Raw genomic sequence first — 26,559 nt, 5'->3', positions numbered from 1 at the left:
CCACAGCGTTGTGTTGGGGACATCGTGCCCAGGCACTCTGTGCCATGACACTGGGCTGGGGACACCGAGCCACGCCAGGGACCTTGTGCCACAGGACCAAACTGGTGACCCTGTCCCTAGGCTGGGCTGGGGGACACCCATGCTGGAGACACTGTCCCCAAGCAGTGCCATTCTGGGGACCCTGTGCCATAGCACCGTGCAGGGTGTCACACTGGCAGCTCTGTCCCCAGACTGCTCTGGAAACCCTGTGACAGTGACCCTGTCCCCAGGGGGGTCAGGGGTGGCGGTGGCGATGTCCCTGTCCCCCAGGGGTGCTGTGCAGAGTGGGTGGTGCCAGTGGTGGTGACAATCTTCAACCCTCTGGGTGGCACATGGGGCAGGTGGTGCCAGTGGCTGTGGCGGTGACAATGATGGGGGTGGCAGTGGCAGTGTCCCCCGGGGGGGCTGTGTGGGGCAGTGGCAGTGACAGGGTGCTGGTGGCAGTGACAGTGACAGGGTGGGGTCAGCAGTGACAGTGACAGGGTGCTGGTGGCAGTGACAGTGACAGGGTGGGGTTGGCAGTGCCCCCACAGGTGGTGACACTGCCACGGGAGTCGGTGGTGGCGGTGCCAGGCCAGACCGTCACCTTCACCTGTGTGGCCATCGGTGTCCCCACCCCCATCGTCACCTGGCGCCTCAACTGGGGACACACCCCCAGCAGCCACAGGTGGGTGGGGCTTTGGTGGGTGTGGCCTGCTGGGCGGGGCCTGGGGAGAGGCACAGGGGAGCTGGTGGGGGGTTGGAGAAGGGATGGGGCTTATAATTGGGGAGGGGTCTGCTTTGAATGTGGTCTGTGGTGGGAGAGGCTTCCATTTGGGGTGGGGCTGTGGAGGGCGGGGCTTGTGATTTGGGGCTGAGGGGGTTGGAGGAGGGTTGGGCTTGGGGAGGGGTCTGTGATGGTGGGAGGGGCTTGTGCTGGGTGCAGAGCATAGGAGGGGCACACAACAGGTCTGGGCCCCCTCCCCTGGGGCTGGGCACCACTGGGTGTGCGGGGCTGGGGGTGTGTGGCACAGTGTGTGTGTGGCACAGTGTGTGTGTGGCACAGTGTGTTTGGGACATGTTCTGTGCCATGCCTGTGGTGCCAAACATGCCACTCAGGGTGTCGATCGTGAGCGAGGCCGGGCAGGGCACTCTGACCATCCGGGACGTGAAGGAGACCGACCAAGGCGCCTACACCTGCGAGGCCATCAACACCCTGGGCATGGTGTTCGGCATCCCCGACAGCATCCTCACCGTCACGCGCCCCGGTGAGCGCCCGCGCTGCCCCTCTGCTTCCCACCCACCCCGGCGTGGCACTGCCCCCTCACCCCCTGCCTCGCCCCTGCAGGGCCGTGTCCCGAGGGGCACTTCCAGGTGACGGGGACGTCCCGCTGCCTGCCCTGCTTCTGCTTCGGCGTCACCACCTCGTGCCGCGGCACCGCCCGGCACCGGCACCAGCTCCACCTGCGCTTCGACCGCCCCGACGACACCAAGGGTGAGTCGTGGGGACGAGGGACAGGGGACGAGGGACACGCCAGGGAATGAGGGACAGGGGACAAGGGCTGAGTGTCCCCTTGCAGGTGTCAATGTGACCGTGCCGGCGGCGCCATCTGCGCCGGTGCTCTCGGCCACCCAGCTCCACGTGGATGCGGCCGTGGAGGAATTCCAGCTGCTGGATCTGTCCCGGCGCTTCCTGGCGCTCGACGTCTTCTGGGCGCTGCCGGAGCCCTTCCTTGGGGACAAGGTGACGCCGGGGTGGGGACAGGGCTGGGGACACCGGCGGCACGGCCGCTGACAGCCCGCTGTGCTGGCAGGTGGATGCCTACGGGGGAGCGCTGAGCTATGGGGTGCGGTACCGGCTGGGCCGGGGGCCCCCCGAGCCCACCACCCACCCCGACCTGCTGCTGCGGGGCCACGGGCGGCAGCTGCGGGCACGGGCTGGTGCCACCCAGCCCAACATCCTCAACCGGCGGCACGTGCCCCTCACTGAGGTGGGTGGGAGGAGGGCGGGGGTGGGTGGGTGATGGTGGTGGTGGTGGGTGGGCGGTGCCAGTGGTGGTGGATGAGTGGTGCTGGTGGTGGTGGGTGATGCCGATGGGAGTGGGTGATGGTGGTGATGGAGGAGAGGTGATGCTGGTGGTGGTGGGTGGATGATACTGGTGGTGGGTGGGTGATGGTGGGTGATGGTGGTGGGTGGGTGATGTCGGTAGTGACGAGCGAGTGATGCTGATGATGGGTAAGTGATGCCAGTGATGCCAGGCGGGCGATGCCAGCGATGCCAGGCTGGTGATGCCAGCAGTGCCAGTGGGTGATGCCAGCACTGCCACCAGCCCGCTGTGACGCCGCTGTCACCACCCCATGACAGGAGCACTGGGAGGACGAGCAGGGTGCCCCGGTGAGCCGGGAGCTGCTGCTGCTGGTGCTGCAGGGGCTGGAGGGCATCTTCATCCGGGCGGTGTACGACGGGCGCATGGCCAGCGTGGGGCTCAGCGACGTGGCCATGGATGTCACCAGCGCCGGGGACACCGACCTGGGGCCGGCTGGCGACGTCGAGGAGTGCAGGTGAGCGCTGGTGGCGAGGGCTCGGTGCCACCACTGCTGTGATGCCACGATGCCACCGTGCCACCGCTGTGTCCCCAGGTGCCCCGTGGGCTACACGGGGCTGTCGTGCCAGCGCTGTGCCCCCCGCTTCGAGCGCGTGACCAGGGGACCCTACCTGGGGACCTGCTCCGGTTGCGGCTGCCACGGCCACTCCAGCACCTGCGACCCCGTTTTTGGGCACTGCCTGGTAAGGGACTAGGGGGTGACAAGGTGACAGAGCGATGGGGACATGGTAGAGTGGCACAGTGTCACCAACCCCCTGTGACACGTGTGCCCCTCCCCTCCCCCCAGAACTGCCAGCACAACACGGAGGGGCCCCAGTGCGAGAAGTGCAAACCCGGCTTCTTCGGCGATGCCACCAAGGGCACGGCCACCGCCTGCCACCCCTGTCCCTGTCCCTACACGGAGCCCTCGCGCAGGTGGGTGACACCCCCAGTGACACTACTGGGACCCCCCAGTGCCACCACCCCAGTGATACCCCTCCTAATGGAGGAAAACTGGAGGAGGCTCTGGGCCATACTGGGAGCACTGGGAGAACTGGGAGGAAGCAGCAGGTGCTCTCTAAAGACATCACCAAGCCCCATCCTGGTCCATACTGGTCCATACTGGCTTTTACTGGTCTATACTGGTCCTAGACCAGTAAGGGAGTACTGGATGAGGCACTGAGCCATACTGGGAGCACTAAAGGCACCCCCAAAGCCCATACTGGTTCGTACTGGTCCACATTTATCCATACTTGTCCACATTCATCCATACTGGTCCATAATGATTCATACTGGTCAGTATTGGACCATACTGGTCCATACTGGTCCATGCTGTCCCTCACAGGTTCTCAGAGTCATGCTTTCTGGACACGGACGGCCAGGCCACCTGTGACGCCTGCGCCCCTGGATACGCCGGCCGGCGCTGCGAGAGGTGGGTGGGGGGTCACTGTAACCCCTCCACTCCTCACCCACCCCTCACCCCACAGTCACTCCCCAATCATCCCCCAATCACCCCCTGTCCCCACAGGTGTGCCCCAGGCTACGAGGGAGATCCCATCCAGCCGGGCGGCAAGTGCACCCCTATCGGTGAGTGGGGGGGAATGGTTGGGGGGGTGCCCCCCCCCACCCTGTGGGTGCCCCCCACCCTCACCCTGCTGCCCACAGGTCAGGAGCTCGTCAAGTGTGATGCCCGTGGGGGCCAGGATGAGGCTGGTGGCACCTGTCGCTGCAAGGTGAGGGCAGGGGCTGGGGGGCAACAGGGGAGTGGGGGCTGCCATCCCCCCCCTAACACCCAGTCTGGTCCCTGGGGTACCCAGTCCCATCACCCCACAGCACCCATCGCACCCCCACCCCACCCCACCCCACCCAGTCCAACCTCCCAGTGGCACCCAGTCTGACCCCCATAGCACCCAGTCCAACCTCCCAGCCCGACCCCCACTGCACCCAGTCTGCTCCCTTGGGCACCCAGTCTGACCCCCACCAGCACCCATCCCACCCCCACCCCATGGCACCCAGCCCAGCTCCCCATGGGACCCACTCCAGTGCCCCCATAACACCCAGTCTGATCCCTGGGGCACCCAGTCCCACCATCCCACCCCCAGCACCCATGACAAACCCCCTCATAGCACCCAGTCTGACCTCCAGCTCCCACTCCAACCCCCAGCACCCATCCCACCCCCTCCCCACGGCACCCAACCCACCCCTGGCCCCCAGTCCTGCGCCCCTGATCCCTGGCTGTGCCCCCCAGCCCAACGTGCGGGGCCGGCTCTGCGACTCGTGCGCCGCGGGCACCTTCCACCTGAGCGCTGCCAACCCCGCGGGCTGCCTGCCCTGCTTCTGCATGGGGCTGTCCCGCTCCTGCGCCAGCTCCGCCTGGCACCGCCACCAGGTACGGCCCCGGGGGGGCACGGGGAGGGGCGGCACAGCGTGCCACACTGGGCCGTGTAGCGCTGTGCCGTGTGGTGTTGTGCCATGCCAGGCAGTGCCATGCCATGCCATGCAGTGCCACGGCACGCCGTGCCCACCGCGCTCCCTCCCCAGGTTCTGCTGAGCTCGGAGGACTCTGCCCCGCTGCCCTTGGCCAACGTGTCAGGCACCCCCCTGGCAGGGGCCGTGCCCCGCTTCGTGTCCCCACGGGAGCTGCTCCTCGACACCTTCCGGGACCTGCCACGGGGTGTCCTGTACTGGGTGCTGCCACTGCCCTTCGCCGGGGACAAGGTGACACTGCCGGGCCACCCTGAGCTCATTGTGTGCCCAGTGCCAGCTCGAGGACAGGGTGACACCCTCGAGCTGTGCAGAGCTTCATGTCACCTGCTGCCAGCTCTGGGGGGACAGGGTGACACCCCTGAGCTGACCTGAGCCCCACAGTGTCACCTGCTGCCACTCTGGGGGGACAGGGTGACACCCTCAAATCACACTGAGCTCACCTTGTCCCCTACCACTGCAGTAGGGGGGGGTGGGGTGACACCCCTGGGCCACCCTGAGCCTCACAACGTCCCCCGCTGCCAGCGCAGGGGGGACAAGGTGACACCCCAGAGCTACACTGAGCCTCACTGTGTCCCTCCCGTCACTTCAGGGTGACAGGGTGACACCCCTGGGCCACCACCAGCTCCCAGGGCGGGAACAGGGTGACACTCCTGAGCTGACCTGAGCCCCACGGTGTCACCTGCTGTCACCCTGTGGGGACAGGGTGACCCCCAGCCAAGCTGAGTGTCCCCCGCAGGTGACGTCGTACGGGGGGGAGCTGCGGTACACGGTGACACACCGCGCCCCCCCGGGGGGCCCCCCGCCCCGGCACCCCGATGTCCTGCTCCAGGGCAACGGGATCCTCCTGGAGCACTTCTCCAGTGCCACCCCCCCCATCGGGGTCCCCACCACGGTCACCGTGCCCATCCGAGAGGTGAGGGGGGTGCCACGTCAGCGGGGACACCGGCAAGGGGCACACGGGGGGACACTGGGTGTCTTGGGGGTGGCACTGGGTGCTGTGGGGTTGGACTGGGTGCTATGGGGTAGGGGTGAAATGGGTGCCATGGACAGGTGGGTTTGGGTGCCCGAGTTGGACTGGGTGTCACAGGGGACAGGGGCGGGTCCCATGGGGGGCTGGACTGGGTGCCATGGAAGGGTGGGATTGGGTGCCCCATGGATTGGATTGGGTGTCATGGTGGGGGTCAGACAGGATGCTGGGGGCGGGTTGGACTGGGTGCTATGGGGGGGTCAGACTGGGTGCCCCATGGATTGGGTTGGGTCCTGTGGGGGTGTGGAGTGGGTGCTGTGGGGCAGGACGTGGGAGGAGAGGGAATGGGTGCCCCAGGGGTCGGTCTGGGTGCCATGGGGGTCACCCCGGGTGCCTGGGGGTCGGGCTGTGTGCAGTGGGGGGCGGCAGCACCCCTGTCACCCCGGTGTGCCACAGGGCGCCTGGCGCCGCGCGGACGGGCACGATGCCACCCGCGAGCACCTCCTGATGGCCCTGGCCGACGTGGACCTGCTCATGATCCGGGCGTCCTACTCGGAGCAGCCGGAGCAGAGCAGGTGGGTGCCTCGGGGTGGGGGGCACAGGAGGGGGCGTGGAGGGTGGCAGGGCGGTGGTGACATGCCCTGTGTTGTCCCCGCAGCCTGGCCGACGTCAGCCTGGATGTGGCAGTGCCCCACGCCACCGGCCGCCCGCCCGCGCTGGAGGTGGAGGATTGCGCCTGCCCTCCCGGGTACCGCGGGGCCTCCTGCCAGGTGAGACCCCCGGGGTCCCCTCAGCACCCTCAGGGTCCCCTCACCGCCCCACCCAGCCGTGTCCCACCCCGCTGTCACCGTGTCCCCCCTAGGACTGTGACACCGGCTACACCCGCAGCAGCGCCGGGCTCTACCTGGGCACCTGCGAGCCATGCCAGTGCCACAGCCACGCCAGCGAGTGCCACCCCGACACCGGCGTCTGCCAGGTGAGCTGGGCATGGCCATGGGACACCCCGGGCACCCCCACGGTGGGGACACCGGTGCCATCACCCCGGTGCTTTGCAGGGCTGCCGGGATCACACGGAGGGACCGCACTGTGACAAGTGCCAGCCCGGCTACTACGGCGATGCCACCCGCGGCACCCCGGGCGACTGCCAGCCCTGTCCCTGCCACGGGCCCCATGGGGACTCCCAGTAGGTGACACCCCCTGCTCCCCCACAGCCCTGGGGACACCGGCAGGGTGTCACCTGTCCCTTTGTCCCCTCTGTAGGGTGACCAAGATCTGCTTCGAGGACACGGACGGGCAGCCCACCTGCAGCGCCTGCGCCCCGGGGCACAGTGGGCGCCTCTGTGAGAGGTGACAGGGACACCAGGGAGGTCTGGGGGGTGGCTTTGGGGTGATCCCCCTCCTCACTGCCTTTTTTGGGGTGTCCCCTCATAGGTGCTTGCCTGGGTACGTGGGAGACCCTCTGCGGGGACAGCCATGCCAAGGTGAGGGTCACGGGGAGGAGGGGAGCGGTGCCCCCATGAGGGCCCTGAGGGGGGTTGTGTCTGACTCTGTGTGTGTGTCCCCCCTCTCCAGTGCCCGGTGTCCCCGGGGGGCAGTGCCAATGTGACCCCCGCGGCAGCACCGGCGAAGGCTGCGACGCCAGCGGGCAGTGCCACTGCAAGGTGAGCCTCGTGTGCCCCACCCCGACCCGAGGAGGGGCCACAGGGAGATGTCACCACCCCATATCTCCCCCTAGGCCAACGTGGAGGGTCCCCACTGTGCCACCTGCCGTGCCCACCACTTCCACCTGAGCGCGGCCGAGCCGGCCGGGTGCCTGCCCTGCTTCTGCATGGGCATCGTGCAGCACTGCACCAGCACCGGCCTGGCCCGCGGCACCGTGAGTGTCCCCCGTGCCCCAGGGTGCCCTCAGGGTGCCCTCAGGGCCCACCCAGGGTGCCCCCCTGTCTCTGACCCCGCTGACCACCCCCAATCCCGCAGGTCCAGACGCCCTTTGCTCCAGGGGATGCCCAGGGGTTCGCCCTGGTGAACCGGCAGCGCAGCACCCGCGTGGGCAGCGGCTTCGGGGTCCAACCGGGCACCCCCCACCCCATCCTGACCTACGAGCGCTTCGGAGAGCTGCCCCCCGACTCCTACTACTGGCAGCTGCCACCCCCCTACCAGGGGGACAAGGTAAGGGGGTGACCCCCCAGGGGGATGGGGTGCCCGTGGGAGCACCCAGCCAGCCAGGGCTGCACCCCTACCCCCATGGGCACCCCTGGGTGCTGCTGGAGGGGAGGTGGGCACAGCCTCTTCATCTCTGACCTTTTCTTCTTCCCTTTTGCTTCTTCCTTCTCCCATTTCTTCTTTCTTTCTGCTTCTTCTTTATTGCTTTTTCTTTTTTCCTTTCCCCTTCTCCCCTTGCCCTTCCCTGTTTCCTCTTTTCCCCTCTCCTCTTCCACCTTGTCTTTTTCCCCTTTGCCCCTTTCCCTTTTCCCATACTTTCCCCTTTCTCATCCCTGTCTTGTCCCACCCCATCCCCATCATCATCCCCATTCTTTTCCTCTTCCCTTTCCTCCTCCCTTCCTCTCCCCTCCTCTCCCATCCCATGTCCTCCCCTCCCCATTTTCTTGCCATCCCTATCCTGTTCCCATTCCCCTTTTCCCGTCCCTTTCCTCTTCCTCATCCCTATTTCATCTCATCACCTTTGCCATCCCCACCCCATCCCCATCATCCCCATCCTCTTCCTCTTCCCTTTGCCCTTCCCTTCCCATTCCCTTTCCCTTCCCCATATTTCTCCCACCCTTCCCGCTCCCATCCCGCTCCCGTGTCCCTGTCCAGGTGGGCTCCTACGGTGGGCGGCTGCGCTACACCCTCACCTACACCCCGGGGGGCCCGGGAGCCCCCCAGCCCGACGCCGACATCCAGATCACGGTACGGGGCAGCTCTTTGGGTGGCACAGGGACAGGGGGGTGGCACAGGGACAGGGGGTGGCACCAGGACCCCCCTGACCCCCCCATCCACAGGGCAACGACATCACGCTGGTGGCCCATCAACCTGACCTGCCCCCGCGGACGCCCCAGGCCTTCGAGATCATTTTCCGGGAGGTAGGAGGGGGTGGGTGGCTTCTGTCCCTGGTGTCCCCTTTCCCTGGGGCGTGTGCCCCCTGTGACCCCCCTGTCCCTTCAGCAATACTGGCAGCGGCCAGATGGGCAGCCGGCACGCGGGAGCACCTGCTGATGGCCCTGGCGGACCTGGACGAGATCCTGATCCGGGCCACCTACTCCACGAGCACGGCCTCAGCTGGCATTGCCAACGTGGCCATGGACACGGCCGTGCCCCCCCAGCCCGGCCTGCCCCCCGCCCCCGAGGTGGAAGAGTGTCGCTGCCCACCCGGCTACCATGGGCTGTCCTGCCAGGTGGGCCCAGTGTCACCCTGTCACCCCTTCTGTGTCACCCCAGCACCCCAGTTGTGTCCCCATCCTCCATCCCTGTATCACCCCCATCTCCCCTGTCATTACATCCCCCCCAGCGTCTCCCCATCACCCTCCAGCATCCCCAGCCTCACCTCCATCATCCCTCCATCCTCCCCCCAGTAACACCCCCATCACCCCTTCAGCATCTCCCCTTCACCCTCATTATCCCCTATTATCCTCCATCATCCCCTATCACCCCAATCATTCCCCCCATCACCCCCATTATCCCCCATCACCCCAATCATCCCCCATCACCCTCATAGTCCCTCCACCATCATCCCCCAGCGTCCCCATCACTGCCCATCACCCCCAGCATCCCCCGCATTGTCCCCAGGACCCCTCAACATCTCCAGCATCCCCATCACCCCTCCATCACCTCCCTGGCAGCTCCCCCCATCACACCCCATCATCTCCCCCATTATCCCCCTCATCCTCCCATCCTCCCCATTACCCCTCATTCACCCCATCACTCCCCCATCACCCCATCACCCTCCCATCCTCCCCATCACCCCCAATCACCCCATCACTCCCCCATCACCCTCCCATCGTCCCCATCCTCCCCCACTCCCTCCCACCCCACGCCCCTCTCCCTGTGTGTGTGGGGGGGTCCCTGACTGTCCTCTCCCGCAGGACTGTGCCCCCGGGTACACCCGCACCGGGGGGGGGCTGTACCTGGGGCACTGCGAGCTGTGCGAGTGCAACGGGCACTCCGAGAGCTGCCACCCCGAGAGCGGCGCCTGCTCCGTAAGGGCCTGCGTTGGGCGCGTTTGGGGGCCGTGGTGCCATCCCGGCCCTGACCCCCCCGATCTGTGCCGCCCACGCCCAGGGGTGTTTGCACAACACGGCAGGGGACTTCTGTGACCAGTGTGCCCCCGGCTTCTACGGGGACGCCACGGCCGGGACCCCCGAGGACTGCCAGCCCTGCGCCTGCCCCCTCCCGTACCCCGAGAACCAGTGGGTGCCAGCGTGGGAATGGGGGGAGAGGGGCTGGGGGTGCTGGCAGGGGCTGTGCCCCCACCCTACCGTGTCCCTGCAGGTTTTCCAGGACGTGTGAGAGTTTGGGAGGTGGCGGGTACCGCTGCACCGCCTGCGAGCCGGGCTACACCGGGCAGTACTGCGAGCGGTGAGGCTGCACCCCGAAACACACCCCGGTGTACCCCCATATACCCCCCATATACCCACCCCCATGGGCTCACCCCAACATTTCCACCCCCAAAACCCACCCCCATGGGCTCAACCCCATATACACACCCCCATATACCCACCCCCATGGGCTCAACCCCATATACCCACCCCCAAAACCCACCCCATGGGCTCACCCCCATATACACACCCCCATATACACACCCCCATATACCCACCCCCATAGCTCAACCCCATATACACACCCCCATATACACACCCCCATGGGCTCACCCCCATATACCCAACCCCATGAGCTCAACCCCCATATACCCACCCCAAAAACCCACCCCCATGGGTTCAACCCCATATACCCACCCCCAAAAACCCACCCCCATGGACTCAACTCCCTATACACACCCCCATATACACTCTCCCAAAACCCACCCCTATGGGCTCAACTCCATGGGCTCACCCCCAAATACCCACCCCACGGGCTCACCCTGACATTTCCACCCCAAAACCCACCCCTATGGGCTCACCCCCATATACCCACCTCCAAAACCCCACACCCACATATCCACCCCCATGGGCTCACCCCTCTTACATCCACCCCCAAAACCCCACCTCAGTAGGTTCACCCCCATATATCCACCCTGATGTACCCACCCCCAGAACCACCCCCACATACCCACCCCTATGGGCTCACCCCAATATACCCCCCCCAAAACCCCACCCCCATAAATGCACCCTCATGGGCTCACCTCATATACCCCACCCCATATACACACCCCCAAATATCCACCCTCATGGACTCACTCCAACATATCCACCCCAAAAACCCATCCCCCATGGACTCACCCCTAAACCCCTCCGCCATGGGCTCACCCCCATATACACGCCCCTACATACCCACCCCCATGGGTTCACCCCTATATACCCACCCCAAATCCACCCCATGGGTTTACACCCATATACCCACCCCCAAACCCACCCTCATGAGCTCACCCCTATTCCCACCCCCAAAAACCCACCCTGATGTGCTCACCCCAGCACACCCACCCCACGGTGCTCACCCCAATGAGCTCACCCCAATACACCCCCCTCAAAGTGCTCACCCCAATACACCCACCCCAAAGTGTTCACCCTGACATACCCACCCCGATGCACTCACCCCGATGGATTTCTCCTAACAGACCCACCCCAAAATGCTCCCCCTTCTTATACCCACCCCAAGAGACCCACCCCAAATGCTCACCCCTATACCCACCTTGACCCAGTCACCCCGATACATCACCCCATTATACCCACCCCGATATACCCACCCTGACGTGCTCACCCCATGAGCTCACCCCAGTCTATGCATCCTGATGGGCTCACCCTGATCATCTGGACCCCAGTACACCCACCCCAGTACACCTACCCCAGTGGCCTCACCCCAATATACTCACCCCAAAATGCTCAGCCTCATACCCGCCTTGATACAGTCACCATAATATACCCGCCCCATTACACCCACCCCAGTATCCCCACCCTGATGTGCTCACCCAAATAGCTGCACCCCAATATCCTCACCCTAGTTTACCCACCCCAATATATGCCCCCCAATGTGCTCACTGCCGTGTAGGTACCCCAATATGCTCACCCTATAAACCCAGCCCTGATAGGCTTACCCCAATATACCCACCTTATGTACCCTAAGGTGCTGTCCCCCCTATGCACCCCAATGCTCCCACCCCAATACGCCCACCCCAATATACCCACCTTAGGTAACTCCAAGATACTCACCCTGTATCCACCCCGATGCACCCACCCCATGTACCCCAACATATTACCCCCAAATATACCCCAATATACCCACCCCATGTCCCCCAACATATCACCCCCAAATATACCCCAATATACCCACCCAATGTCCCCCAACATATCACCCCCAAATATACCCCAATATACCCACCCCATGTGCCCCAACATATCACCCCCAAATACACCCCAATATACCCCAGCACACCCCCCCCCGTGTACCCCAATACACCCTCCCCAATGTACCCACCCCTGTACCCCAGTATTCTCACCCCCACACACACCCCAATACCCCCACCCCATGTACCCTCATACTCTCACCCCCACATACCCCCCCTCACCCCAAACACGCCCCGAGGCACCCCCATAACGGCGTCTCTGCCCCCACAGCTGTGCCCCCGGGTACCAGGGTGACCCCACGGTGCGCGGGCAGGGCTGTGTCCCCGCGGGCCCCCCGCCCGCGCTGGCCGTGCGGGTGCACCCCCCGCGCACGGCAGTGCCGCGGGGCAGCGCCGTCACCCTGCGGTGCCAGGCCACGGGGGAACCCCCCCTCTACTACCACTGGGTGCGGGAGGACGGCAGAGCCCTCCCCGAGGGCGCCCAGAGCCGCCGGCAAGGTACGGGGAGGGGGGGACATCGGGGTGTCCCCAAGGGGGGTGTGTGGGGTGTCAGCACCAGCAAGGTGTGAGGTGGCTCGAGGCAGCTCGGGGTGACATCAGAGGGTCCCCGAGGGGGGTGTGGGGTGTGCGGGGGTGTCACCTGCGTGTCCCCCAGGCGAGGAGCTGCACTTCCCCAGCATCCAGCCCTCGGAGGCCGGAGTCTACGTGTGCTCCTGCCGCAATCTCCGGCACAGCAACGCCAGCCGCGCCGAGGTCATCGTCACTGGTAGGGCGCTGGCACGGGGTGGGGAGGGTGTGGAGGGGGGACAGGGTGGGCTCAGCTGTCCCTGTGTGTGGGTGCAGAGACCCCCGACAAGCCCATCACCGTCACCGTGGAGGAGAAGCGGGTGCAGCGGGTGCAGCCGGGCGCCGACGTCACCTTCGTCTGCACTGCCAAGAGCAAGGTGAGGGCAGGGGCATGGCATGGCAGGGGCTGCAGGGCACCCTCGGGGGCACAGGGACACCCTTGGGTGATTGTAGGGACATGCAGGGCACGAGAACCTCTCTGGATGCCCATGGGGACATTCAGGGTGCACAGGGACACCGTTGGGGGCCCACCTGGCCACACAGGGCATGTGAGCACCCTGGGGTGCTCCTGGGGACGTGCAGGGCACGGAGAGCTATGGGTGGCCACAGGGACACCCCTGCATGCCCTTAGGGACATCCAGGGCACAGGGTCACCTTTGGATGCCCATGGGGACATCTCTGGGTGCCCACAGGGTCGTTCAGGTTAAGGTGACACTCCTGGGGGCCCATGGGGGGCACAGAGACACCTATCATTACCTATGGGGACATCCAGGGCATAGGGACACCTCTAGACTTGCATGGGGCTGTGCAGGGCATGGGGACACCCTTGAGTGCCCAGGGGGACAGCCGGGGCACAAGGACACCCCTGCGTGCCCCTACAGACCCCCCAAACACCCTTTGGTTCCCATATAGCTCTGTGAGCCACCTCTGGGTACCCACCTCTCCCCGGTGCATACTCAGCCAGGCATGTGCCCCCCTGGCACGCCCGCCCCCATGGCCTCAGGCCTACCCACGTGTCTCCCCACCAGTCCCCCGCCTACACCCTGGTGTGGACGCGGCAGAACCACGGGACGCTGCCCGCGGGTGCCGTGGACTTCAACGGGATCCTGACGCTGCGCGGGGTGCGGCCCCAGGACGCCGGGGTCTACGTGTGCACCGGCTCCAACATGCTGGACATGGACCAGGGCACTGCCACGCTCTACGTCCAGGGTCAGTCCCACCCACGGCCATGGGCACAGGGGGCCCTGAGACCACAGGGAGGGGCACCGGGGGGGCCTGAGGTCATAGGGATGGGGGCATGTGGGTCCTGGCACCAGGTGGATGGGCACCTGTGTGTCCTGATACCACGGGGATGTTCTCCAGGGGGTTCTGGTACCATGGGAATGGGGACCCATGAGCTCTGGTGATGGGGGATGGGCACCTGTGGGTCCTAATGCCATGGGAATGAGCACCTGTGGGTCCTGAGACCACAGGGGTGGGTACCTGTGGGTCCTGCAACAGGGTACCCACAGGGATGGGTACCAGGGGGTTCTGATACCATCGGGATGGGGACCTGTGAGTCCTGAGACCGTGGGGATGGAGAGCTCTGGTGATGGGGGGTGGGCACCTGTGGGCCCTGACCCTGGGTGGTGGCAGGTTCAGTGCCCAGACCCCAGGGCGATGGGCACACTCCCCTGACACCCCCCACCCTCTTGCAGCTGCCTCCAAGACTCAGATGTTTTACGGCCCCGTGGAGTTTATGGAGGGGCACAGACCGGGTAAGTCACCACGGGGGTCTCCCGGGGGGGTCCACACGCTGCCCCACCCGCTGCATGCCGGGGCTCCACCGCTCACCCCGCTGCCAGCCGTGCCACGCCGCCCCCGCTTCCCACCGCCCCACCAGCACCGGGGGGGGGGGCCTGGCGAGCCCTGAGCCCCCCCTTCCCTCCCCCCGTGTCACCGCAGCCGGCACCGCTGCCGCCCCCACCGCCAGCGTGGAGCCGGCGCAGCTGAGCGTGGCACCGGGGCAGCCGGCAGAGTTCCGCTGCGTGGGCACCGGCAGCCCCGCACCCACCCTCGAGTGGCTCGGTAGGTGCCCGCAGGGGGCGGGGGGACACTGTCACTGGGTGTGGGGAGGCGCTGGCGGGGGGGTGACACCGGCTGTGCCCCCGCAGGAGCGCTGCCGCCGCAGGCCGTGGTGCAGGGCGGGACGCTGCGGTTCGGCGCCGTGGAACCCGCCGACGAGGGGCACTACGAGTGCCGGGCACGCAGCAGCGCCGGGCAGCACACGGCGCGGGGGTACCTGCACGTGCAAGGTGAGCCGTGTCACCGTCATCCCCACCGCCCCTGCTGTCCCTGTCATCCCCATTGCCCATCCCAGCATCCCCAGCATCTCCATCATCCCTGTCACCCCATCATCCCCATCATCTTCATCACCCCTATTGTCCCCATCGTCCCTGCCACCTCTCTTGCTCCCATCATCCCCCATCGTCCCTGTTGCTCCCCATTGTCACCACTGTCCATCTCCCTTGTCCCCATGGTCTGCATAATCCCTGTCATCCCCGTCATCCCCATCACCCTCATCATCCATGTCACCATTATCCCATGTCATCTCCCATTTTCCATCCCACTCATTCCCATCATGCCTGTGACCATCATCTCTGCCATCCCCCGTTATCCTCATCATCCCCTCTATCCCCCATCATCCCATTGTCTCATAATTCCCACTGACCCCATCATCCTCATCATCTCCATCATCCCACTGACCCCATCATCCTCATCATTCTTATCATCTCCATCATCCCACTGACCCCATCATCCTCATCATCCTCATCATCTCTGTCACCTCCATTGCCTTTATTGTTCCCCATTGTCCCATCACCCCCAACATTCTTGTCTGCATCACTTGTCAACCCCACTGTCCCTCCTGCTCCCATTGTCCCCATCATCTCCATCATCCCATTGTCTCCATCATCCTCATCATCTCCATCACCTCTGTCACTGTCATTGTCCCCCATCGCCCCCATCACCCTCATCATCCCACTTCCCACTTCATCCTCTTCATCAGCAGCACTCATGTCATTGCCCCATTGTCCCCATTGTCCCCATTGTCCCCATCACCCCCATCGTCCCATTGTCCCCATCATCCTCATTGTCCCATTGTCCAGGGACACCCCCATTATCCCCATGATCCTCATCACCTGCATCATTCATGTCACCCCGATTGTGCCCATTATCCTCATTGTCCCCACCACCCCCATTGTCCCATTGTCCCCATCATCCCCACTGTCCCCATCACCCACATTGCCCCCATTGTCCCCATCATCCCCATTGTCCCATTGTCCCCATCACCCCCTTGTTCCCATCATCCAGACCATCCCTTTGTCCCCCCATCATCCTCATCATCTACATCACACGTCACCCCCATCATCCCCATCATCCCCACAATCCCATTGTCCCCATCACCCCCACCGTCCCATTGTCCCCATCATCCTCATTGTCTGCCTTGCTCATGTCACCCCCGTTGTCCCCACCCCCCACCCCGCCTCTCCCCACCCCCAGCAGCCCCCTGACCCCCCCGTTCCCGCAGCTGCCGGCACGCCTCAGGTGCAGGTGAGCCCGGAGCGGACGGAGGTGCAGGAGGGCTCCACGGTGCGGCTCTACTGCCGGGTCTCGGGGTCCCCCACCGCCACCATCACCTGGGAGAAGCAGGGGGGCACCCTGCCGCCTCAGGTGAGCAGGGCACGGCACCCCTGGGTGCTGGGGGGGGTGTGGGTGCACTGCGGGTGCCGCTCACACCCATCCTGGTGCCACAGTCGCGCTCCGAGCACGGTGACATCGCCACACTGGTCATCCCCGCCGTGACGGCGGCCGACGGCGGCATCTACCTCTGCGTGGGCACCAGCGCCGCCGGCACGGCCCGCGCCGCCATCGAGGTGGCTGTGGTGCCAGGTGAGGAGGGTGGGGGACGCCGGAGGGGTTTGGGGGTGGTTTTGGGGGCCATAACCCACCCGTGTGCCCCGGTTTGCTCCCCACAGGGACGGCGCCGCCCGTCCGCATCGAGTCCTCGTCCCCATCCATCGCCGAGGGGCAGACCCTGGACCTGGACTGTGTGGTGGCAGGGCCCGGCTCTGCCACCGTGGTGTGGTACAAGCGCGGGGGCTCCCTGCCCGCCGGGCACCAGGTGGGGCTCAGTGGGGTGGGCAGCACCCCCAATCCTGCCCTGTGCCCTGCTGTGTGACACCAGCGCCTGTCCCCAACCGCAGGTCTCGGGGTCCCAGCTGCGGGTGCCCCACGTGACAGCAGCTGACTCAGGGGAGTACGTGTGCCGGGCGAGCCTGGGGACCACCGTGCGCGAGGCCTCTGTCACCGTCACCGTCGTGGCCGCGGCCGGCTCGTCCTATGGTGAGACCAGGTGTGGTGGCACCGCGGGGGACGTGCTGGTCCCCAGCAGGTGGTCACAGCTCTGCCCTCCCCCACAGGACCACCAGCTTCTGGTGTCCCCGTGCGGATCGAGGCGTCCTCATCCACTGTGGCCGAGGGACAGACCCTGGACCTCAACTGCGTGGTGGCCGGGCAAGGACAGGCCACTGTCACCTGGTACAAGCGCGGGGGGTCCCTCCCGGCCAAGCACCAGGTAGGGGACATGGAGGGGGCGTCACCAAGGGGGGACTACGTGGTGGCAGGACCCAGCCCTGCCCCTCCAAGGGATGGTGGCTGGGGTTGTGCAAGCCCAGGTGGCCCTGGTGACCCCCATGTCCCCTCCCCACAGGTGTCTGGCTCCCGGCTGCGGCTGCTGCAGGTGACGGCGGCCGACTCGGGCGAGTACGTGTGCCGGGTGACCAGCGGGGCCACCACCAGGGAGAGCGCGGTCATGGTGACCATCCAGCCCAGCGGGGCCGGCGCCTACCGTGAGTGGGGACGACAGGGGGGTGGCAGTGCCAGCAGGGGGGCCCCACGTGCCTCAGCACTGAGTCGTGGCTCCCGTGCCCTGCCATGGTCACTGGTGTCACCAGTGTCCCCTCCTGTGTCTGTCCCCAGCCCCAGGCAACACCACCCCCCTGCGCATCGACTCCCCGTCCTCCGCCGTGGTCGAGGGACAGACCCTGGACCTCAACTGTGTCATTGCCAGTGGCCCTGCCCAGGCCACTGTCACCTGGTACAAGCGCGGGGGGACCCTCCCGGCCAAGCACCAGGTAGGGGACACGGAGGGGACGTCACCGAGGGGGTGAATAAGGTTGACTCCCAGCTCTGTGTAAGGCCAGGTGACTCTGGGCAAATCCAAGTGACCCCACACAGGATCAGGAAGCTCCACCCAAGCCCTGGTGGCCCATGCAAGGTCAGGTGACCCTGGGCAAGCCCAAGTGACCCCACACAAGCCCTGGTGGCACATCCAAGGTTGTGTTGCCTGTCGAAACCCATGCAAGTCCAAGTAGCCCATGCATGGTCAGGTGGCCCCATTCGAACCCAGGTGGCCCAAGTGAGTCCTGCTGACCCCATTTAAGCCCAAGTGGCCCATGCAAGCTCTGGTTGCCCATTCAAGCCCACATGGCCTCATGGAAGCCTAAATGGCCCCATACAAGTCCCAGCAGCCCCATGGAAGCCCCAGTGGCCCTGGTGACCCCCGTGTCCCCTCCCCACAGGTGTCTGGCTCCCGGCTGCGGCTGCTGCAGGTGACAGCGGCCGACTCGGGCGAGTACGTGTGCCGAGTGACCAGCGGGGCCACCACCAAGGAAACCTCCATCATGGTGACCATCCAGCCCAGCGGGGCCGGCACCTACCGTGAGTGGGGCCAGGGGACATGGGAGGTTACCCGTGGGTGGGTGTCACTGACCCAGCAGTGTCCTGGGATCTGGGATGAATTGCTCCCTGGAGAACGCACCCCTGTGCGTGCCCATCCCAGATCCCCGGGCTCCCAGTGTCCCTTGGAGGGTCACGTGTGGTGGTGGCCGTGACCTCTAACCCCTCCCATCCCCAGCCCCGGGCAACACGACCCCCCTGCGCATCGAGTCGTCATCCCTGTCATCCCCTGTGACCGAGGGACAGACCCTGGACCTCAACTGTGTCATCGCCAGCCCTGCCCAGGCCACTGTCACCTGGTACAAGCGCGGGGGTACCCTCCCAGCCAAGCACCAGGTAGGGGACACGGAGGGGATGTCACCAAGGGGAGGAGGATGACCCACAGCTCTGTGCAAACTCAGCTGGCCCCACACAAGCCCAGGTGACCCCAGATCAGTTGGCCCTGGGCAGGCCCAGGTGGCCCCATGACTGTGGGAGCCCAAGTGATCCCATGCAAGCCCAGGTGACACTGTGGGAGCCCAAATGACCCCGTATAAGCCCAGGTGGCCCAGGGAAGCCCGAGTGTCCCTGTGCAGACTCGAGTGGCCTTGTGCCATCCCAGATGGCCCCGTGCCAGTGCTGATGGCCCTGGTGACCCCCGTGTCCCCTCCCCACAGGTGTCTGGCTCCCGGCTGCGGCTGCTGCAGGTGACGGCGGCCGACTCGGGCGAGTACGTGTGCCGAGTGACCAGCGGGGCCACCACCAAGGAGATCTCCATCGTGGTGACCATCCAGCCCAGCGGGGCCGGCGCCTACCGTGAGTGGGGACAGGAGGTGACAGGGGGACAGGGGACAGTGCTACAGGGCGAGAGGTGACCTTCCTATCTCTGTCCCCAGCTGCTGGCGTCACCCCCCCTGTGCGCATCGAGTCCTCGTCCTCCTCCGTGGCCGAGGGACAGACCCTGGACCTCAACTGCATCGTAGCTGGGCAGGGACAGGCCACTGTCACCTGGTACAAGCGCGGGGGTTCCCTCCCGGCCAAGCACCAGGTAGGGGACACTGAGGAGCATTTTGGGGTGGGAAAGGGATTTCTGGGGGTCTTGAGGGGTTTGTGTCCCCATTCTCACCTGTGTCACCCCCCACAGGTGTCGGGCACCCGCCTGCGCATCCCGCAGGTGACGGCGGCCGACTCGGGCGAGTACGTGTGCCGGGTGACATCGGGCAGTGCCACACATGAGACGTCCCTCATCGTCACCATCCAGAGCGGTGCTGGCTCCTCTTACGGTACCAGGGGTGGGCAGTGACACAGGGACACAGTGGGGACACGGTGGTGCCCCCCCTGACCCCACTGCCACCCCCAGCCGTCGGTGTCACGCCGCCGGTGAGGATCGAGACCTCGTCTGCTGCCGTCACCGAGGGACAGACTCTGGACCTCAACTGCATGGTGGCAGGACAGGGTCACCCCCATGTCACCTGGTACCGGCGCGGGGGGGCTCTGCCCCCCAACAGCCAGGTGGGACACGGGGCAGGTGGCATCACCCCGCAGGGCACAGCCCCGCGACAGGCACTGATGCGTCCCCAACGTGTCACCTCCCCAGGTGTCGGGGACCCGCCTGCGCCTCGCCCAGGTGGCAGTGGCCGATTCTGGGGAGTACGTGTGCCGGGTGACCCTGGGCAGCGTCACGCAGGAGGCGTCTGTCATTGTCACTGTGCCCAGCAGCGCCGGCACCTACTACCGTGAGTGCGAGCGAGAGGGCAGCACCTGGGGACAGTCGGGTGTCACCTCGGTGATAAACGTCCCCTTTCCCTGTCCCCTCCAGCCTCTGGTGCCTCCCAACCCCTCCGCATCGAGTCCTCGTCCTCGGCCATCGCCGAGGGACAGACCCTGGACCTCAACTGCGTGGTGGCCGGGTCTGGCCCCACCACCGTGACGTGGTACAAGCGCGGGGGGTCCCTGCCTGTCGGCCACCAGGTAGGGCGCAGCGGGGGGTCACCTTGAGTTTGTCCCATCGCTGCTCTACGGTGCTGACTTGTCCCCAAATTGTCCCCTCCGAGGTGTCGGGCAGCCGCCTGCGCATCCCCCAGGTGACGGCGGCCGACTCGGGCGAGTACGTGTGCCGGGTGACATCGGGGGGCGTCACCCAGGAGACGTCCCTCATCGTCACCATCGATGATGGAGCCAACCCACCCCACTGTGAGTGCCACCCTCTGGGGGACAGATCCCCTGCGGTGTGGGGGATGGCTGGGGACAGTCACCCCAACCCTTCCCCTGCAGCCTCTGCCATCACACCGCCCATCCGCATCGAGTCCTCGGCGTCCTCCGTCACCGAGGGGCAGACCCTGGACCTGGACTGCCTGGTGGCCGGGGAGGGACAGGCCACCATCACCTGGTACAAGCGCGGGGGGTCCCTCCCGGCCAAGCACCAGGTAGAAGGAGACACCTGTGGGGTGGGGGACAGTGGCTGTGGGTAGCTGGTTGGTGCCACCACCCGGTGTTGTGATGTCCCCAGATGTCGGGGTCCCGCCTGCGGCTGTCGCAGCTCTCGGTGGCCGACTCGGGGGAGTACGTGTGCCGGGCAGACACGGGCAGCGTGTTCCGCGAGGCCACCGTCACTGTCACCGTCACCTCCCGGGACAGCTCCAGCTACCGTGAGTGCCTCTGTGGGGTGGGGAGGATGGCAGGGGGGTGGGTGACGTGGGTGACCTCGTGTCTTCCCTGTCCCTTTGTCCCTGCAGGCCTGCAGAGCCCCATCATCTCCATCGACCCGCACAGCATGGCCGTGGCACCGGGCGAAGATGCCACCTTCAAGTGCCGCGTCCACGACGGTGCCCGGCCTGTCAACGTCACCTGGCGGATGGGACCTGGCCAGCACTTCCAAGGTATGGTGGTCCCCAGGGTGGCCCTGGCATGGCCCCCAGCGTGGCCCTGGTGCTGATGGCCCCTCCTTGCCCAGACAACGTGAAGATCAGCACCAATGGCTCTGTCATCTCCATCACCGGCGCCCACGTGGGTAACCAGGGCGCCTACCACTGCGTGGCCTCCAACCGCTTCGGCGTCGCCAGCAGCGTCGTCAACCTTGTGGTGCAAGGTATGAGGTGGCTGTGGTGGCCCTGTCCCTGTCCCTGTGTTCTCCAGATGCCCCCAGGGTGGTGGTATCCCCACCAGCATCCTCATGTTAGTGTCTCTCGTGAGCTCCAGGTCTCCCTGGGGGGGTGGTGTCCCCATCCTCATGTTCTCCAGGTGCCCCCAGGGTGGTGGCATCCCTGTCCCTGTCCCCTTGCTGGTGTCCTCATGTGTTCCAGACACTGCATGTCCCCTCCATGCTTCACCTGGAGTGGTGGTGCCCATGTCCCCATGCTGGTGTCCTCCATGTGCTCCAGGGGTTGTGACGTCCCCATCCCCATGGCGATGTCCTCCATGGGCTCTAGATGACCCCGGGATGATATGTCCCCATCCCTGGCTCCTCCATGTGCTCTGGTTGCCCCTGGGATGACGGTGTCCCCATCCCCACTCCATGCTCCTGTCCTTCTCATGCTCCCGATGTCCCCAGGGTGATGGTGCCCCCATGGTGGTGTCCCCATCCCCACACCGTGTCCTCCTCCTCCTCCAGGTGCCCCCACCGTGTCAGTGATGCCACCAGGCCCCGTGACGGTGAAGGAGGGCAAATCCCTGAGCCTGGAGTGCCTGGGGCGGGGCGAACCGCGGCCGCTGGTGCGCTGGAGCCGGCTGGGCTCCCGGCAGAAGGTGGAGCACCAAACCCTGCTGCACATGGACAGCCAGGCCATCCTGCAGGTGAGGGGGCACCCCGGGGTGCTGCAGGGCTCTGGGGGACGCCCAGTGCTCACCCCACACGCTGTCCCCTCACCCAGCTCTCGCCAGCCAAGCCAGAGCATGCCGGGACCTACGTGTGCACGGCGCACAGCGCGCTGGGCTCGGCGCAGGCACGGGTGGATGTGAGCGTGGAGTCGGCGCAGCAGCGGCACCCGGGCGCCCCTGAGGTCACCGCGCCGGCCACCGTCACCGTGGTGGCTGGGGACACGGCCACGCTGCACTGCACGGCCAGAGGTAGGGGCGGGAGGGGTGGTGGGAGAGGGGGGACGGGCATGGCTGGCGGTGCCTGACGTGGTGGCACTGCTGTGGCCGTAGGGGACCCGGAGCCGCGCATCGAGTGGTCGAAGCTGCGGGCGCCCCTGCCCTGGCAGCACCGCGTGGTCAACGGGACCCTGGTGATCCCTCGCGCCGCGCAGCAGGACTCGGGCCAGTACATCTGCAACGCCACCAGCCCCGCCGGCTCCACGGAGGTCTTCATCACCCTGGATGTGGAGAGTAAGGAGGGGGTCCCAGGGGGTTGGGTGCCCATCCATCCATCCCTTTGCTCCTGGTAGATCCATCCATATCTCTTCTCCACTCCTCCATCCATCCCTTCCTCACAGATCCATCCAACCCTCACCCATCCCAACACCCACCCACCTCCACCCCGCTCCAGCACCCTCCCTGCCTCGCTGACCCATTCATGACCCCATCCCCGCTGAGGCTCCGCTCATCCCGCAGCTCCTCCGTACGCCACGGTGCTCCCGGAGGAGGCGGCGGTGCGGGCGGGGGACGCGCTGCAGGTGCAGTGCCTGGCACACGGCACCCCCCCGCTGCACTACACCTGGGCCAAGGTGAACGGGACCCTGTCGGGGCGCGTGTCCCACCGCGCCGGCCTCCTGCGCATCAGCCCCGCCGCCCCCGCCGACGCCGGCGCCTACCGCTGCCTGGTCACCAACCGCGTGGGCACCGCCGAGGCCTTCGCCCGCGTGGCCGTCCACGGTGAGCGCTCTGCAGCCAGGGAACTGCTGGGCTCTGCATCCCTCTGCAGCCAGGGTACCGCCGGGCTCTGCATCCCACCCGGCTGATCCCAGTGCCAGCTGGTGCCATCGATGTCCTCCGTCCCTCCCAGGTGGCCCTGCTGAAGGCGTGGACATCGGTGGCGGTCCCCTGGCAGTGCGGGTGACCCCGGGGAGCCTCGTCAAGGGGGTGGGCGGCACCGCCGAGTTCGCCTGCGCCGTGTCCGGGGACCCCCGGGCGCGCGTGGAGTGGCTGAAGGAGGGTGGGGAGCTGCCCCCCAGCCCACAGCGTGCGGGATGGGGTGCTGCGGTAAGGAACGGGGGACGGGGAGGTGGGACACCCACCCTGACTGCCTGTGGGGTCCCTCACCCGGCTGTGTCCCCACAGGATCCCGGAGCTGGCGTGGGGGGCACAGGGGGTGTACGTGTGCCGGGCCAGCGCCCCGGGCGGGCAGGCGGAGGACAGGACCACCCTCACCATCCAGGGTAGGAGTAGCACCGGGGCACAGGGGACCCCTGACCTGTCCCCCACGGGCATCCTGGTACCTCCATCTCCCACACCCAGGGGCACCCCAGAACCTTCCATTCCCCTAAATCCATGGGCACCTGGGCACCTCCCATGTCTCCCAACGCCCATCGACACCCCGAAACCCCAAATCTCTCCCCATGCCCACAGGCATTCCAATACTCTCAATCTCTCCCCATACCCATCACAACCTTGGTACCCCCAATGTCTCCCCGTGCCCGTGAGGACCCCAACACCCTCAATGTCTCCCCATCCCCATTCCCATTCCCAATAGTCCCCTCATCCCCTCAAGCACCCCATTTCTGCCCATCTCCCACTCCTCTGGTGGCACCCTGGACCGTGATGCCTCCTCATGCCAGGGGGTCACCCCAAAACCCTGCTGTCGCCCCAAGCTCTCCCCAGGGCCCTGATCAACATCCGGACGGCCGTGCAGACGGTGCTGGTGGGGACAACTGTGGAGCTGGAGTGCCTGGGCTTGGGTGAACCCCGGCCCCACGTCACCTGGAGCAAAGTGGGGGGCCGCATCCGGCCCGGGGTGCTGGTGCAGGCTGGCACCCTCACCATCGAGCGGGTGGAGCGGGCGGACGCAGGGCAGTACCGCTGCACCGCCACCAACGCCGTGGGCACCGTCCAGTCCCACGTCATCCTCCACGTGCAAGGTGGGCACGGCGAGCTGGGGGACACACACAGAGCTAGGGGATGCACATGGAGCTGGGGGGACACACATGGTGTCACGGCAGCCGTGGTGACACCCCCGTGCGTCCCCAGCCGCCCCCCAGATCGCGGGGCAGCCCGAGGTGAAGGAGGTGTCCGTGGGATCGGCCGCTGTCCTGCCGTGCCTGGCGTCCGGCTTCCCCGTGCCGGAGATCACCTGGAGCAAGGTGAGAGGGAGGGATGGAGGGTGGGGGAAGGTCGGAGGGCACCCCTGTGCGGGTGCTGACCCCACCCCGCTGCGGCACAGCTGGAGGGGGAGCTGCCGGCGGGCGCCAGGGTGGAGGGGAACGTGCTGACACTGCCGGCCGTGCGGCCCGAGGACGGCGGCGTCTACACCTGCACCGCCGGCAACCACCGCGGCCAGGAGACGGCCTACTACGTGCTCAAGGTCCAGGGTGAGCAGGAACGCACGGGCAGAGGGGTGGGCAGGGTCGGGGGTGATGTCCCCCCAACCCTCCTGACCCGCCCTGGCCCCGCAGAGCACCTGGTGCCCTATTTCGGGCAGTCGCCCCGCTCCTTCCTCCCCCTGCCCACCATCAAGGACGCCTACAAGAGGTTTGAGATCCTCATCAGCTTCCGGCCTGATGCTGCTGATGGTGAGCCTGTGTCCCCCACATGTCCATGTCCCCTCCACTGTTTCCTGCTCCCTTTATCCTCCCCTCGCCCTCCTTTATCTCCCATTCTCGTTTCATCTGAGCCCCTCCACTTCATGGGGGGTTTCTCCTCCATCCTGGGGGGATTTTGGGGTCCTCTAGGATGTGACCCCCACCCCAGGATGGGGACCCTCCTGCCTGACCCCCTGTCACCCCTCAGGGCTTCTCCTCTACAACGGGCAGCGGAAAAACAGCGGCGCCGACTTCATCTCCTTCGGGTTGGTGGGCGGCCGCCCCGAATTTAGGTGAGAGCCACGAGTGGGTGCTCTGGGACAGGGGGGAGATGGGTGCCAGCACCCACCCACACCCCTTGTGCCCCAAAACAACCAGGTTTGACGCCGGTTCGGGCATGGCCACCATCCGTCACCCCACGGCGCTGCGGCTGGGCCAGTACCACACCGTGCGGCTGCTCCGCAACCTCACCTGGGGCTCGCTGGCCCTGGACGGGCACCCCTCCGTTAATGGTACCTCTCAGGTAGTGATTGGGGGGTGGTGGTGGGTACTGGGTGGGGGTCAGGGTGGTGGAGGTGGTGCCCACCCGCCTGTGCCCGCAGGGGAAGTTCCAAGGGCTGGATCTGAACGAGGAGCTGTACCTGGGCGGGTACCCCGACATCGGCGCTGTGGCCAAGACGGGGCTCAGCCGCGGCTTCATGGGTGAGTGCTGGGTTTAGGGGGGCACCAGGGCGAGGTGGGGGTGGGCATCACATGGCAGTCATGCCATCCCTGTCCCTGCGCAGGCTGTGTGCGCCAGCTCCGCATCCAAGGGGAGGACGTGGCCTTTGGGGACATGGACCTGCAGGCGCACGGTGTCACCAACTGTCCCACCTGCCAGGACCGGCCGTGCCAGGTGAGGTTGGAGGGGGTGGGAGGTGCCCACCCATCGCCACCCACGGCTGACATCCGTGTCACCCCTTCCCAGAACGGCGGCGTGTGCCAGGACGACGAGAGTGGCACCTACATGTGCCGCTGTCCCCACGGCTTCACCGGCAGCAACTGCGAGTACTCGCAGGCCCTGCACTGTCACCCGGGTAGGTGGCACCACCCTGCCGCGGGGATGTCACCCCGCTGCCCCTCCCGGGTGGGTGCTCATGGCCTGTCACCCCACAGAGGCCTGTGGGCCCGATGCCACCTGTGTCAACCGGCCGGACGGGCAGGGCTACACCTGCCGCTGCCACCTGGGCAAGAGCGGGGACAGGTGCACTGAGGGTGAGTGACACGGGGACACGGGGCTGGCACCGTCCTGGGCACAAGGCACAGGGTGGGGACCGCCCCAGGAGATGGGGACATGGCTGGGACCACTGTGGGAACTTGGGAATGTGACTGGGGACCACCCTGGGGACACAGGGATGGGGCGGAGGTATGGGCATGGGATGGGAACCACCACGGGGAGATGGGCACAGGGTTGGAACATGGACATGGACATGACATGGGGCTGGGACCACCCTGAGGGCACAAAAGAGG

The 26,559-nt window shown here is 66.2% G+C and overlaps 1 protein-coding gene across 1 annotated transcript in view; it reads left to right on the top strand.

The window, feature by feature from the left end:
• HSPG2 (heparan sulfate proteoglycan 2) overlaps positions 1 to 26,559 on the top strand; it is a 45,232-nt gene that overhangs the window by 12,712 nt on the left and 5,961 nt on the right. The window contains 74 exon segments of the mRNA XM_050322739.1: positions 562 to 706; positions 1,138 to 1,286; positions 1,367 to 1,513; positions 1,599 to 1,762; positions 1,833 to 2,009; positions 2,384 to 2,580; positions 2,659 to 2,806; positions 2,911 to 3,038; positions 3,448 to 3,534; positions 3,631 to 3,689; positions 3,768 to 3,835; positions 4,351 to 4,491; positions 4,644 to 4,820; positions 5,326 to 5,502; positions 6,013 to 6,131; positions 6,215 to 6,326; positions 6,419 to 6,532; positions 6,612 to 6,739; positions 6,817 to 6,903; positions 6,988 to 7,037; positions 7,129 to 7,217; positions 7,292 to 7,432; positions 7,534 to 7,725; positions 8,374 to 8,466; positions 8,559 to 8,639; positions 8,722 to 8,746; positions 8,749 to 8,951; positions 9,639 to 9,752; positions 9,835 to 9,962; positions 10,045 to 10,131; positions 12,324 to 12,550; positions 12,708 to 12,818; positions 12,896 to 12,996; positions 13,648 to 13,828; positions 14,317 to 14,376; positions 14,564 to 14,686; positions 14,773 to 14,913; positions 16,188 to 16,330; positions 16,414 to 16,549; positions 16,636 to 16,781; positions 16,864 to 17,002; positions 17,080 to 17,234; positions 17,370 to 17,508; positions 17,639 to 17,793; positions 18,241 to 18,379; positions 18,576 to 18,733; positions 19,054 to 19,192; positions 19,273 to 19,424; positions 19,521 to 19,659; positions 19,737 to 19,888; positions 19,974 to 20,112; positions 20,196 to 20,347; positions 20,431 to 20,569; positions 20,651 to 20,802; positions 20,886 to 21,024; positions 21,112 to 21,255; positions 21,330 to 21,464; positions 21,987 to 22,168; positions 22,246 to 22,441; positions 22,523 to 22,702; positions 22,928 to 23,188; positions 23,319 to 23,488; positions 23,490 to 23,515; positions 23,594 to 23,691; positions 24,124 to 24,390; positions 24,500 to 24,612; positions 24,693 to 24,840; positions 24,925 to 25,041; positions 25,259 to 25,343; positions 25,429 to 25,573; positions 25,653 to 25,752; positions 25,836 to 25,945; positions 26,018 to 26,126; positions 26,206 to 26,304. Coding sequence (XP_050178696.1) covers positions 562 to 706; positions 1,138 to 1,286; positions 1,367 to 1,513; positions 1,599 to 1,762; positions 1,833 to 2,009; positions 2,384 to 2,580; positions 2,659 to 2,806; positions 2,911 to 3,038; positions 3,448 to 3,534; positions 3,631 to 3,689; positions 3,768 to 3,835; positions 4,351 to 4,491; positions 4,644 to 4,820; positions 5,326 to 5,502; positions 6,013 to 6,131; positions 6,215 to 6,326; positions 6,419 to 6,532; positions 6,612 to 6,739; positions 6,817 to 6,903; positions 6,988 to 7,037; positions 7,129 to 7,217; positions 7,292 to 7,432; positions 7,534 to 7,725; positions 8,374 to 8,466; positions 8,559 to 8,639; positions 8,722 to 8,746; positions 8,749 to 8,951; positions 9,639 to 9,752; positions 9,835 to 9,962; positions 10,045 to 10,131; positions 12,324 to 12,550; positions 12,708 to 12,818; positions 12,896 to 12,996; positions 13,648 to 13,828; positions 14,317 to 14,376; positions 14,564 to 14,686; positions 14,773 to 14,913; positions 16,188 to 16,330; positions 16,414 to 16,549; positions 16,636 to 16,781; positions 16,864 to 17,002; positions 17,080 to 17,234; positions 17,370 to 17,508; positions 17,639 to 17,793; positions 18,241 to 18,379; positions 18,576 to 18,733; positions 19,054 to 19,192; positions 19,273 to 19,424; positions 19,521 to 19,659; positions 19,737 to 19,888; positions 19,974 to 20,112; positions 20,196 to 20,347; positions 20,431 to 20,569; positions 20,651 to 20,802; positions 20,886 to 21,024; positions 21,112 to 21,255; positions 21,330 to 21,464; positions 21,987 to 22,168; positions 22,246 to 22,441; positions 22,523 to 22,702; positions 22,928 to 23,188; positions 23,319 to 23,488; positions 23,490 to 23,515; positions 23,594 to 23,691; positions 24,124 to 24,390; positions 24,500 to 24,612; positions 24,693 to 24,840; positions 24,925 to 25,041; positions 25,259 to 25,343; positions 25,429 to 25,573; positions 25,653 to 25,752; positions 25,836 to 25,945; positions 26,018 to 26,126; positions 26,206 to 26,304 — 9,969 coding nt within the window.

The sequence above is a fragment of the Myiozetetes cayanensis genome, unplaced genomic scaffold (assembly GCF_022539395.1).
Source record: "Myiozetetes cayanensis isolate MyiCay16 unplaced genomic scaffold, myiCay2020 scf28, whole genome shotgun sequence".
Classification (NCBI taxonomy): domain Eukaryota; kingdom Metazoa; phylum Chordata; class Aves; order Passeriformes; family Tyrannidae; genus Myiozetetes; species Myiozetetes cayanensis.
Note: the sequence above shows the minus strand (reverse complement) of the source record. Positions and strands in the feature narration are given on the sequence as shown.